This window comes from Branchiostoma floridae, chromosome 1, assembly GCF_000003815.2.
Source record: "Branchiostoma floridae strain S238N-H82 chromosome 1, Bfl_VNyyK, whole genome shotgun sequence".
NCBI classification, from domain to species: domain Eukaryota; kingdom Metazoa; phylum Chordata; class Leptocardii; order Amphioxiformes; family Branchiostomatidae; genus Branchiostoma; species Branchiostoma floridae.
Window position 1 is genome coordinate 9378598 of NC_049979.1, and position 13482 is coordinate 9392079.

General features: G+C 41.3%; 1 protein-coding gene across 2 annotated transcripts in view; it reads right to left on the reverse strand.

Moving 5' to 3' along the window:
• The window catches only part of LOC118425435 (fermitin family homolog 2-like), a 33041-nt gene extending 20473 nt beyond the window's left edge, over positions 1 to 12568 (reverse strand). The window contains exon 1 of one of the 2 annotated variants that reach the window (XM_035834258.1): positions 11614 to 12568. In XM_035834258.1, the coding sequence (XP_035690151.1) occupies positions 11614 to 11755 (142 nt within the window). In that variant the 5' untranslated portion in view covers positions 11756 to 12568. The remainder of the gene's footprint in view (positions 1 to 11613) is intronic. The other variant, XM_035834249.1, reaches the window with a different exon arrangement.
• Between the last annotated feature and the right edge of the window lie 914 nt (positions 12569 to 13482).

A 13482-nucleotide genomic window follows, 5' to 3' on the forward strand; every position in this document is an offset into this window, starting at 1 on the left:
TTCCCTTTTCTGCAAATGATAAATTGAATCCACTGATAATATAGTAAAATGAGAGCTATCAAGGAACAAGGCTTTCTTTCTGCTGCTAAGTTGTTTTTCAGGTCAATCCAGTGCAAAGGTAAACAAGGAAACACAGCAAAACAGCCCTGCACAAAGATTTAGAAAGGCAGCTCAGAGGAATCGTCAACAGGCAAAGTGTGTAGAAAAACACTGGGACAAAAAGAGAGGATACGGGATCCACTGTGAAAGATAACCGTTCTGCTTTCCTGTCAAATGTTTGCCACCAGTCAATGTGAACTATTCACCCTAACGTTACAAAGTACCATCAAAATTTTACATGTTCTACTACATCACACATGAAAGAAGTTCATTCAATTAAAAATGAGAGTGTGCCGGGAACTCTGTCATTGAAAGGCAGTAGTAACAAAACTTTTATCAGACGACAATGATCAATTGGTACTCATATTTTACCATTTTGGTCAGGAGCACTACTACTACTGCTGCTGTTTCCTAGTCCTACTGCCAAGGTCTGATTTTAATTCTTCTTGAAGTGCCTGAGAAATAGACCAGGCACTCGAAAAAGAGACCAATATTTTACTAACACAATTACCTGTGTAAAAACCCCTGACCATGGCTGGCAAAGTCGACTAGGAAAACTAGGCTCTTGATTCATGGTCAACTTTCCCATTTACTTGTCCAAGTAAGTTACTGTAACCACTAACCACCTCCTACTATTACATTAAAAGCTTTGTCGGAACACTTCAGTGATCAGTATTGAACTTTAAAGATGTTACCAGAAACAGCGTACAATTTCATATGACGATACTTGGAAAGCATAGCATATCACTAAGTTTGACCTAAAAAGTATGTGACATCTTCAGAAAGTTCAAACCTTGATCACGCTTGTTGAAACAAACCTGATGTATTGGGGCTTGTTGCTTGAATCTATTAGCAGTAAGAATGAGCTAAGTTGGTGTCCCCACCAATGGTACAAAGACAATTTCTGAACTTGGTTCTGTGACAAGACGAATGAGTTTGCAATTTTCTCTAAAAGGGCTGTAATAGTGGAGGTGACCTCAAGCCTTTCCTCAAATGGACTTTTAATTACCAGGCATTACAAGCGGTGTGACTGCTCTGTGTATCTGTCCAAAGTGGTCATTGTCACACTGTAAACTTCCACAAAGGAATGGCATGGGTGGGGGAACAGAAAGTAAATGTTACCAAGTAAGGCAAAGTTCAAGCTGCAAAGGTTAACATGCACTTGAACATGGAATCAGATGACTGTTGTGGTATCAAAGACTTTAAGCAAGGGAGTCCAATGGTCTGACCTGAATGTGGTTGTGTTATGCAATAAATATCCAAATCACAGATTTCATACCATCTCTTTTAAGCTTTGCTAAGTATGATATTGTAATGTGGACTCAAATTCAAATATAATATCTATGATCTATTTGAACCCTTTTATGTTCCTTTAGAAACCTGAGCAGTTCATCTGAAATTTGGTCAAAACTGTATCCAGGCCACCTCATTTGACATCTTCAGGCCTAGCTAAAAATAGCCTATCATCAACAGCAGACTGACAAGAAAACCTGAGCTGTCAGTTTATATATGCTACACTGGGCTGAGATTCTCTTGCACATACCTTGACTGTATTTCAGAAGGCCTGTGCACATCCAAGACAGTGCTGTCCTGGGGATTACCTGATTATGTAACAGATCTCCTGTAGCCTCTCATCTTGCAGATAGAGGGTTTTGGTTGTGACCAAGGCTGAAGAGGTTTTCAAAACAAAGTGCTTATGTTTCTCCAATAACTTAAGACTGGCGGCTTATCACTATGCAAAGAATGCATCATGATGAGTCAGAAACTTCAACGCTTGCAAGAATCACTGATCTATTCCTCCATTTTACCTGACCCTAAATTCTGTACTTGACTGAGTTGACTCTGAAGAAATTGTGTGGCAAAACATAGCGTGTCATCATCATATATAGAAGACATGTACAATGGCATTGGCCTGTTAATTGGAATTTGCCCTCTTACTTAGATTTGGTACTTTGTTTGATTCAGCACTTTTGAAACTGCAAACATACAAAACTGTTAGAGCCAAATGTCACACCTGACATCCTATATAACCCCAGTACCCCAGAGACATCCAAAAGCACAGCTTAAGACCAGTTTCACATTCCTTTACACACAAGACAGCACTCCAAACTTACATACTTAAGAGGCAGGAAGTTTTGTCTTGGCACCACATGCAGAATTTCCACTGTACTACGCCCAAAGAAATCATTTCCACGGGGTCTGTAGACCATAAACCTTTCCTTTTTTTCTGCCACTCCTTTCAGCTAATTGCCTAGATGGCCAGCAATTTAGAGTACCAAAAACATTCTATACCTAGGGGTGTTGGCTTAATCATGCACTGTTGGCATCTTAAAGTGTTAGGAATAGTTCAGCACGGTCAGCTGCTGATTGAAAACCCAAAAGGCACCCTATTTGCTTTCCAGTGAACAAACAACTGGGACAGAGAGGAACTGTGCTGAGAAATGCAGGCTGCTGTCAGGAGATGGTATGCTAAGATGGCTGCGACTATCACACAAAACCAGAGGGGAGGGGGCCCCAGCACTCGGCCATATCCTGTCCACATATCAAGCCAGACAGGGTGTTGGCTAGATCTTATACCTTAAAGTTTCCATAATTCAAGTTGTCCTGAGATTTGAGTGCTGATATAACAGTTGGTCAAGTGGACATGTACGTATATCATGGTAAGAACAACTTACAGCGAATCATACTTTTTGAAAACATTACTACAGGAATGGTTCCTTACTAGCAAGTCTTGTAGACATGTCATCAATGCAATCAAACTTTCAAAGAGGTAGATTTCAACAGAGAAAACTCAGTTTGAGATTATGTCTGTACAGACAAAAAGTATTTCAGCATAGGCAGTGGCTAAATAATGAATAACATCCAACAGCAACGGTATCAAGTATACCCTACCAATTCCTGCATAGAGAAATGCAGTAATGGCTGCGTGTATTCAAAAATGCACACATGTAGAAAAGAAAAAGGGTCTTCCAGCATGTCCCTCTGCCCTACAACACTGCCATAAAACTGTGAGAATTTGCTCCACTGCTAAGACAAATATTGGCATACCAAAAGAAGCACCCTGTATTTGTGTTGTAAGGGTTTAATTTGGGACTGCTAAGTGGGTGTGTCCTGCACATACTGCATGTATCTACAAGTCTCTCTGGTGGCCATGTACAGTCAACCCAACCCCCCAATAACTCAACACTGTTTATTACAACTCTGACAAGGACATCATCATCGTTCTGTTGATACTTCTTTCACCTCAAGGCTCCATGTTAGCATGTACACAGCATCTCTGACAGCTAGAGGCATGTGCTCTATGCAAACAATGTCAGGGGATCATACTGCTGTTCTCCATATTATTATTACCCCTGCATATGACAATCACTGTATTCACTTTAAAGGTTTGTACCCCTGTGTAGATCTATCCCCATTGCCACTATAGAGGTGACCAAAAGACATAGTTCAGCTATAGAGGTTAGTCTTATGTCCCAAACATTAGCCTTTTCCAGATCTTCCCTGAACAGGGTCATGCAGACTTACCTGTTAGATCTAATTCTTTGATAACAAACTTCTTCTAACAAAGCTGGATTTTCTCAACAGTTTCCCACCATATTCTACAGTACAAGACTTGGAAAGCTTTTCTGAGACACAGAGATCACTCATTAAGACCCATTTCCCCTGTTTGCCGTAATGTTTAGCCCTGGTGCAGGGACAGAACCTCCTGGTATCCCACCTATGCCAACCATGTGGGCTTGTTGGCCTAGCCTGAGGCTTCAGATCTTTTCCCTACCAGTGTTCCCTCTGCACTTCAGACATATAAACATCTGGTCCCAGCAGCCTGGGCTGGGCTGGAGGGACTGTTTGCCTGGCTGGACAGGATAACCAGTTACATTCCAACATAGAATATGATACCTTCCTGTCATGAGACAGAATATCATCATACTGCATGATGGCAATATGATCTTTACTGACCTATTACAACTCTGGCTGAATCAGCTTTATGAAAAATGGACTTCATTTACTACCACTGCAACCAAAAAGGAGTCAAGGTTGCTGATGTAATATTGGGACACAATATTATAGAATGTGGCCCTGAAAAAATTATTTTGACTACATGTATATCATTCTGCTTATTCAATGCTCTGAGTTCAGCCAGTATGTGAAAAATCTTCTTGGCACATACATATACATTTTGTTCCATATAAATCATCATAGTACATTTTTACTTTTGCAGCCAAACGTACTTACTGCATAGAGAAATGCAGGCTTCTGGTAGCCAAACATTCTGCCATCCAAACATTGCTTCATATTCAGCATACAAATGTCGTTTTTGAACGGAAAGGATACTGGTGACATTCAATTGAAAAATCTGTAGAAATATATAACAAGAAATTATGCTGAAGAATCACATCATTTCATGCACGCCATCAAATGAAATGAAAAAAAAATTCCAAAGTTTTCAGCGAAACATGTATAAGCATACATATACATATCATTATACCTAGCCATGCTAAAAATGCCACTCAGTGGTAAAAGAGGTACCAACATGCTCTAGTCACTGTGGTGTGACTCATCAAACACGAATCTGAAAGTCAGTTGGTACCAGGTTCTGTGGTAGTATCTGTAAAACTGTGAATTTCACGCTATTGATATTTGTACTGGTCTGTCCCAGTACGAGACTCCTGGGCTTTGGAAAGCTAATGGATTGTAGTTGAGAAAGTTTCTACTAACAATGTTATCCAATCTTATGGTTATCAAATCACAAAATCATAAAGCTAACACGTGACAGTTTTAAAGAATAAGCCTTATAATGCTGAAACAAAGACTGACAAAGCTTAACTGGCAATTTCTACCGCTAAATATGTCCACAGAACATGATCCACAATGCAACTCCTGTACAAGCCTACTGACATATCCACAACCATGCAGAAGTAAATAAATGCCAAATTACTTATGCTATTTTTAACATGAGACCACTGCACACCACACCTACTCAGGGTAGAGAAAGTATACAGACATGTATTGCAATCAGTCATCTGAAACTGTTGACACAAAGATGCTGCACACAAGTAGCATCGCTTATATTTCAGGGTTAAGTCTACAACATGAACTGTAACTGTGCCTCAATAGTTGCAATAGTAACACATTTTCTGAAGTTGAATAAAAATGTGGAACACTAAGGGAATCTGAAAAGACATTTCAGCCACTTCAACAGATGTTTCCTGCCACTAGACTAGTCCTGTCCTGGTGATGAACATGTATTGGAAAAAAAACAGGAATCTCTCTGTCCTGCTCATGTTCCTGCTCAAGGAAGAGGGCAAGGTGACCAGAATGCCTCAATACACATCACCCTAAAAACAACATATTACCAGCCTGCACTTGCAGCCACACAAGTGTAAATTTTTCCATGCCTAATTATGTGATTAATCACTCAAGCCTCCACTTTTGATACCCACTTACCATTAGCACTTAACACAGAGGTGTGATGTAAACATGGCACAGCCCAATGAACAGAATACACAACAGCCAAGCCCACACAAGCCTCAAAGATGAAAGCTTCAGGGTTTTTAAAGAAGTTCTTTTTGCAACAGATCCAGAAGTTTCTGAGATTCAATTTCATCAGAAGTCTGTCATACTGTTTTACTTTAATGACCTAACCAAACCCTGATATAGGGAATGGATTGTATACAACATACACTGAACATATCACTTGGAAGATATTTAAAACCAAATAAAAATATTTAGACATATAGTCTTACAGATCCCACAGACACACCTAAAAATAAAAGCCACATAGGATTTATTCCATCAATAGCATGGGTACCTTGATTCAATGGGGATTGATATAGATTACAATATGGAAACATTGCACACAATAATTGAATATAGCCCCCCATTAGGGTTCTTCATAGAGATTACATCCAGCTAAAATTAATCAATAAATCCTGGCGTAATCAAAGGGGGACAGAGTACGCGATCCTTTACAAGACGACACATTTTAATGAAAGAACATCTATAGATAGAATGGATGAAGTTCAAAGGTTTATGGTGTCATTTTCCAGATGGACTGACATAAAAACAAATCCTTTTCAAATCAAAAGTATACCTGATTGCATCAGGTTGGTCATGCGAAAACAGTTGCGTGGGCAGAGCAATATCAAGGTCCACTGTGACTATCATGGCGCTAACCTCGACATAGCGATTTCACATCTCTACCAATATTTCTTCACCCTGTGGTCGGGAAATTCTCAAGTACAGCAAGAAACACAAGAGGCAGCTCTGACAAAATGGACCTGGGTGGCTTGTCTACTACAGTTTCAAGTTTGTTTTGTCTGACAGAGCTGCTTTGTCAGCATTTCCCATTTGAACTTGTCACAAGCACTTATGTGTGGGCGTACACCATTTAACCCTCAAGAATATCAACCCCACCAATCTACAAGTCTGGGAAAGGAATGTGGAAACGCTTAGCTCACTGCAGCTGACACACATTTGAAACAGCTAAAAGCACCTCTTACATGGTTAATACATTATCAGGCCAGTTCAATTGTTCATCCAAACTAGCAAAATTGACCGGCACAACAATGGACCCAGTCAACACTACATTGAAAGTCATGCCAACCTGGTATGACTTTTGGTATTTTTAAAAGGGAAATATAATATTGCGGCTGATTCAGGAGAGATTATAATCAGGATATCCCAGAAAGGGGAATATAAATCTATAAACCCTCTGTTATTGGTAACATTTCTTTGTCAATGCTGTGCACTAGTCCAAGAAAAATAAGTAAGGTTCCCAAAGGATAATTGACGGTATTAGTCATATCTGTCCAAACAACGCTACCCTCAGTTGGTACGCCCCCTCAATGATATTGTCTTTACACCGTGAAGCCTTGTTTTCTGTACGCGCTGACACTGTTTTGGTTTCCAAAGTGGTAACACATTAGAAACATAACAGACATTTTGATCAAACAAAAAGAAAAACTGGAAACTGTATGGCATCCATGTACAGTAATGTAGTACAGAGGTCCTCTGGAGCACAGTTTGTTATTACAGACTAGACAATGCTGAACCCTGGGGGCAATCAGGTTTAGTTGACTGAAACAAGCCTTGGGGGTCATGGTGGGGGTCATGGACGCATGTTTTTATGGAACCTGCTTGTGTGGCTAGACACATTATTTATTATTTAACTACAAGCAATGCAACCCGCTGCAATATAGTGTTGGGCTGTTGGTTTGCCATGTTTATGCATGAAGTTCTGAACTGTAAAAAAATGTATATCACCAGTGTAGAGTCAATGAAGAGAATTGTTAAATTACTACCTACTGTGTAGAAATGATTCAGGCTGTATGAAAAATATTTCATACCAGCTGCCCAAAGCTGAAGGTACCAGTACCTACATTATACAGGGTAGCAAAAAATCCAAGGAATCTGGCCTTGTGGTGCCAGCTGACCCTTTCTGAACTTAAGCTTGTAAATAAACTTAAGAAAACTGGTACAGGATAACAGAGGGGTAGCAGAGTGGATTTTCTTCCATACAGATAGTAACATACTCATCATAGATAGATAATGGGCTTTTTGATATATCTTTTTTTTTCACTACTGATTCCCAAACAGACATCGGAACTGCCGGGGGTCACGGCCACTGTGGTAGGTCGTGTTTTGTGAAAACATCTGCAGTTATTTCTCACATCCAGTGGAATTTGCCGAAGTTCACCGAATGGAAAACATCGTCAAACACCACAAATTGTCATAACAGAATTTGTAGTTTTCAACAAGGCACACAGCAACAGTTGAAATATAGATCTCAGTTTACAAGTCACAGGATGATGTCAAATACTTGAAAATGTTGGTAGAGATCTGCTATGTTGAACCTGCAAAAGACCTCAATGTACGGTAGAAAAACCTGGAAGGTAAGAAATCAGCCTGAATAAAAATAAGATATACTACCTTGCGTGACACATCAAAACCACTGACAAAACATCTTGTTCTTTCACCTCAATTAGAAATCATTATTGGTTAACTTGTTGCTATTTGGTAAAAGACCGCAGACAGGTTAACAATGAAACCTGACAGAATCTAGTCACAGCCCTGACCCGCGTTGACCTCAATACCTATTCAACATTTGGATGGGCAGAATTTTCAAAGGAAAACACCGTGGGAACTTCCCTGTACCAGGCAGAAGAGATAACCTAGGACTACATGGGAACTTTGGGAGGGGGAACATACCAAGAAAGCAGGAGTCAATTCACCATGATTTATGCATTTGGATCAGCCTCTCAATAATCAAGTAAGGGCCACTAAAATACTACATGTATGAAAATAGATATGCCACCCTATGAAAATTATTAAGAAACTACTATCTTTATTGTTCACTATTTGCTTTTGATCTAACAGGAAAATGAAAGAAATGAGATCACAATCATTATAAGCTAAACCGTATCTGTTCATCGCCACTTGTCCATACAAACCCTGAGGCAGGATAGGCCACATCCCCTGCAGAGAAAAACACCGGAATTTCCAGCCTGACAGGGAAATGTGGCAGTGCAGTATACATTCATCAGCATTCCAGTCACATAGCACTCCTTTACTTTGCAGGCATTTTTATACCTAAAGTTTATGCACAGTCCCCTCTGACCGGAAACACAAAACCACACAGTCCACAAACACAATAGGGGCAAGGATCGCTGGTAAAACAGTAACAGAACCAGGCACGTGGGTGATCTCATGCAGGCAGTTTCCCCCTCTGGGCACCCACACACACTTTACTGTTCAGTGGTATGTATGACCATACATTATGACATCATCTGTCTGGCTGGAAGACTGGGATGTCTGTCTGTCCAACTCTACTGAGTAACAAGTCTTGTCTTGGGCACTTCCTGATGTCCATGTACAACATAGCCTAATATAAATCTATTAATTTTCAGGAATTATATATTGTACAGCAATATTGCCAAATGTAGGCAAACAATAAAATGCAGTTTTTACAAAATATATGCAGATTTGATTCATGGGGTATAATGTTAAGCTAATCAGCACAATTTCAAATCAGCTTAATTACATCCAAACAAAACAAAACAAGCCAGTTTCTGCCCAGTGATGGTTTGACTTTACTATGGTTAAGGACTGAGATCACCTACCCAGAGTGCAATTATTCATTACACACAATAGGATATCCCTCCCTTATTTGCACTTGAATCTCATGTAAATTGACCATGACAAGCCACTCAAGGCATACACCTGTCAGCCATTAGGGCACTAGAACAGTAGTCTTCAATGGTTCAAATGAAAGGGCTGAAGCTATGGAGTGCCTGACGATATGTTTCAACCAGACCCCTCCACAATGAACTTGTAATATAGCTGGGAATGTTGGAGGGTGACAACACATAATTGATCATTTACGCATTTGTCCCTAATAAGGTTGCTGTAGCTAGGCTGGCAGGGGACTGACTCACGGCTGCTGAGGTCATATATATGTATGCATATACACAACATATGCGTTCAAGTTGGAAAAAGGCTGACTCTACAGAAATAGAATGAGCTCAATATTCTTTGCTCAATTTGATTACAGGAGATTGTTTCTATTCACATTTACTAAAAAACATGCATATTCATTTTTAAATTTGACAGTATGAATCCAAATGAGGAAGCCTACAAACAAACAAAAATCTAAAAGTGAAACTCACATGAAGCAAGAATTCATTGCAACCAAAAGAAAACAAGATATGAATGTGTCATGTCGTAGTACTAGTAGCGAATAGAAATTATGAGACTATCGCTTCTGGATACAGCACTGTTGGTAGCAAGATGTACTGGTATTTCTTGACAATATTCCAAAGTGCTGCAGCCAAAATAAAGCATCCATTTTTAAAGATAACATAGGAATTTTGAGCAGATCTCAATCTGTACCTACCCTACAGATACCCACAGGACATAACAAACACTAAGAACCAGAGTGATTGAGAACATCTGGGACCTTCCAGTAGCTACAGCTGATGTTATCACTGGTGGGGAGGACACAGCTTATGAAAATACAAAGTCATGCTGTACTTGTCCTTAATGTCTTTAGCTCACAGGAAATTGTGAATTGGCAAAAGTGAAACTTGACAGCCTGTCACTGACGTCAACACCTGTATAGTCAGGATAAGGCCAGTGTTATCTCAGGTAATGTCAGTCGATGACATGACCCTTACGCCCTGTAGCACAGCACAGATGGGGAAAAGATGTTTTGGATTGGTTTGTAGAAAATGCTTTACATCTGCTCTTGTCCTAAGCCCCTGTGATCAGCTGCAACTCTTGGCCTTGCCTCCCAATAGGCCTGAATGAAATCCCTTCTGTGCACAGCTTGTACCAAGGGGGCTGGCACATCATCACTTCTCCATATTGGTCTGTGATAGAAGCTGCCTTTGTGATGACAGATGTCTAAATGACATGTAGGTGACAGATCTTACTAGTCACTCCCATTCTGTTGTCATGTGGTCTGTTGTTACATAAGACAGCAGTAACTTTCCTAAAACGACTGAATATAATGGTGAACAATGTCACTAGTTTCTACAGACAGAAAGACACAACCAACGAATAGGTACTAATGTTACGTGCAATATCAGTTGTACAAATTATAAGTTCTATATCCACAACATAGGGGTGTGCAAGTGAAGAGGATTCTGTATTTGCCATTTTGCCTAAGAAGCTGCTGTAATGATCAGGCAAGCAGGAAGTACTGAGATCATATGACAGCCATGCAAGGACCACTTCTATCTCAGGGGACATCATAGGTCTCAATGTTCTGACATTTTAAAGACATCCCCATATTTAAACCATTTTTATCAACCTAATTATCACCAGTCACTTCCTCAAAAATTCCTGACAAGTTCCACAATTGGACAAGTTATAAATGCAGACTCATACTAGCATTATATCCATTCTGTTGCTTTGAAGTCTGCTGAGTCAACAAAATCAGATACCAGCTGTGACCATGACATTGTGCATTGTGATGTACACAGGATGGCTTTGGGATATTCCTATAGTTGCTGGCCGTGTATGTGTGTGTGTGTGTGTGTATGTGTGTGCATATCTGTGTGCATGCCTCTGTGTGTGTTTGTGTGTGCATAAGTGTGTGCATGTCTGTGTGTTTGTGTATATCTGTGTGTGTATGTGTGTGTGTGTGTAACTGACAGAAATTATCTGTGCAAGGCTAGAGGGAGATGGATGTCATCAACAGCGAAATACTCCCGAGTAACTCAGGCATAGCAACTAAATCAGATTCTACTTGGTATTGTCCTACAACTGAGCTGCCTACTAGTACTACATCAAAACACACGCTGTCGGCTACGGGTCAGAGGAGCCCGGGTGGCCTCAGACGTGCCGGGCGCAGGATTTTCTCCCGGTATCGTGCCTGGACTGACATCTATCTCGAGAAGTATAAACACCCCGGTGCCGGGGGCCTGCATCGCTGGGACGCCCCTACCAGGTATTTATCTTTCCCTCCGCAGTGCAGCTAGGGTTGCAGTCGCCATGCTGGCTGGCTCTACTTACCCAGCGACTCTACCAGCTTGATCATGACGTTTCCTATGGACATGTCGCCGTCCACCCGCAGTTTCCTCTCGGCCTTCAGGTCCGTCACCAGCACGTTCAGCTCCCACGACCCGTCCCCGACCACGCGCCCTTCGTGCATCATCTTGAAAGGTTTCTGTATGCGGAAATATTCTCCTCGGCCGTAAGTCGTTGGTTGCCCTCCCACCTCTCGGGGTCCGAGTTCAAATTGGCAAACACACAAACGGTTCTCCTGGCGTCAGACGTGATATCAGTCTCTGTCCCGGGAGAGCGCGACTCAAATATCGCTCAAATTCCAGCTCTTCCCGTGTCCGAGAGAAAACAGCTTCGGTCGAATCTCAGTCGACACACGGGCTATGTACAACTTGGGTAGGAATCGTCCTTACGTCCAAAATTAGGTCTCGGAGTGGAGGGGTCACCCCACCACCAACTTCGCAGAAATGTCCAAAATGGGGCAGTGTGTCCACGGGATAGGCCCACCTCTGGATCTGAGTCAGTCGAGCCAGTTCCGTTGCGGCAACATCGGCTTTATATCCCCGTGGGCGTCCTTGGACGCGCGATGAGAGGCCTCGGAAGTCGACGACACGACCAGCCGAAGAAGAGGGAGGGGACGAAGCCGGGAATTTCGCCGCAGCCAAAAACAGCAACACCGAAGTTCCTGCCACTCTCACAACATCTCCTTATATGGCGTTCCAGGGCTGGCGGGCGGGCGGGACCTCTCAAGCCTCGCTCCAGGCGTGTGATTGGGCACGTCCCGGGGTCGCGGGTTCAAACTCATCACATATTCATTATTGACACAAACAACTACCCAAGGAACAGAAATGAAGCCAAACAACAAAGCAACTTATATGATAGGTCTTTAAGAGAAATCGATGTGTAGTGTTATTAACGTTATATTTGAACACTTCTCTTCGCCAGTGAATGTAATTTTAACGTTATGTTCAAGTTATGATGCTACAAAGCTTGTCTTTCAGAACAACCATGGGTCGATGGGACTCTTATCGTTCTGAAATATAATCACTCGAAGAAAAGTTCTAAGAGAATAAAGACACATTAAATACAAATTACAACCACTTTTTCTTTTCAAATGCAACTTAAATCAAATATTTTTTCGAGTTTCTCTCTTTTCTTTCTTGCAATAAAGATAACATTACAGAACTTTATATGGAAATCAGTGTAACCGTCTGTCATATTTGATATTGAGTCAGCTGTATGTGATGTTGTCTTTATAACTTTTTATAAATTTATCAACTATTCATTATTATCATTCATCGGGCGTATCACATTCCACTATGTACCTTTCCCAGAAGACATGAACGCATCTCCTGAACGAGACTACTACACTGTGCCACGTTCCGACTTTGCTGATTGGCCCAGGTCGGGGTCGGGTCACCTGAGAGCCAATCGCGGGCAGAGATTCTTTCTGCTCGCGAAGAAGCGCGAAATCTGAAACTCACCCGCGTCCAGGAAACCCGATCTCCATTGGCGGGAATTTATCATTTCCGGTGTATAGTTTTGCATTGACTGATTTACTGAAGGACGTTATGATTGTGCGTCAGTGCCCCGGTAACTTCCCGTTTCACCGCATCTTTGTCTCACCAAGTAGGTAAACAACGGGAAAGGAATGAGTCATAGTACAAATGGGCTATCCCAAGATATAACGATCAGCTACCGTTTTTCAGTGGCAGGTTTGAGTCTTTGACTCCATTATTTCCAACCGAGGTCTCTTTTGAACGACAAGCATTTGGGATTTTCTTTGTCACTTTGTACATCTTTGAGATCGTTTTGTGTGGTATTCAATCAAATGAAGCCCTTTCTGTTTTTAGTTTGTTTGCTTGTTTGTTTGTTTAC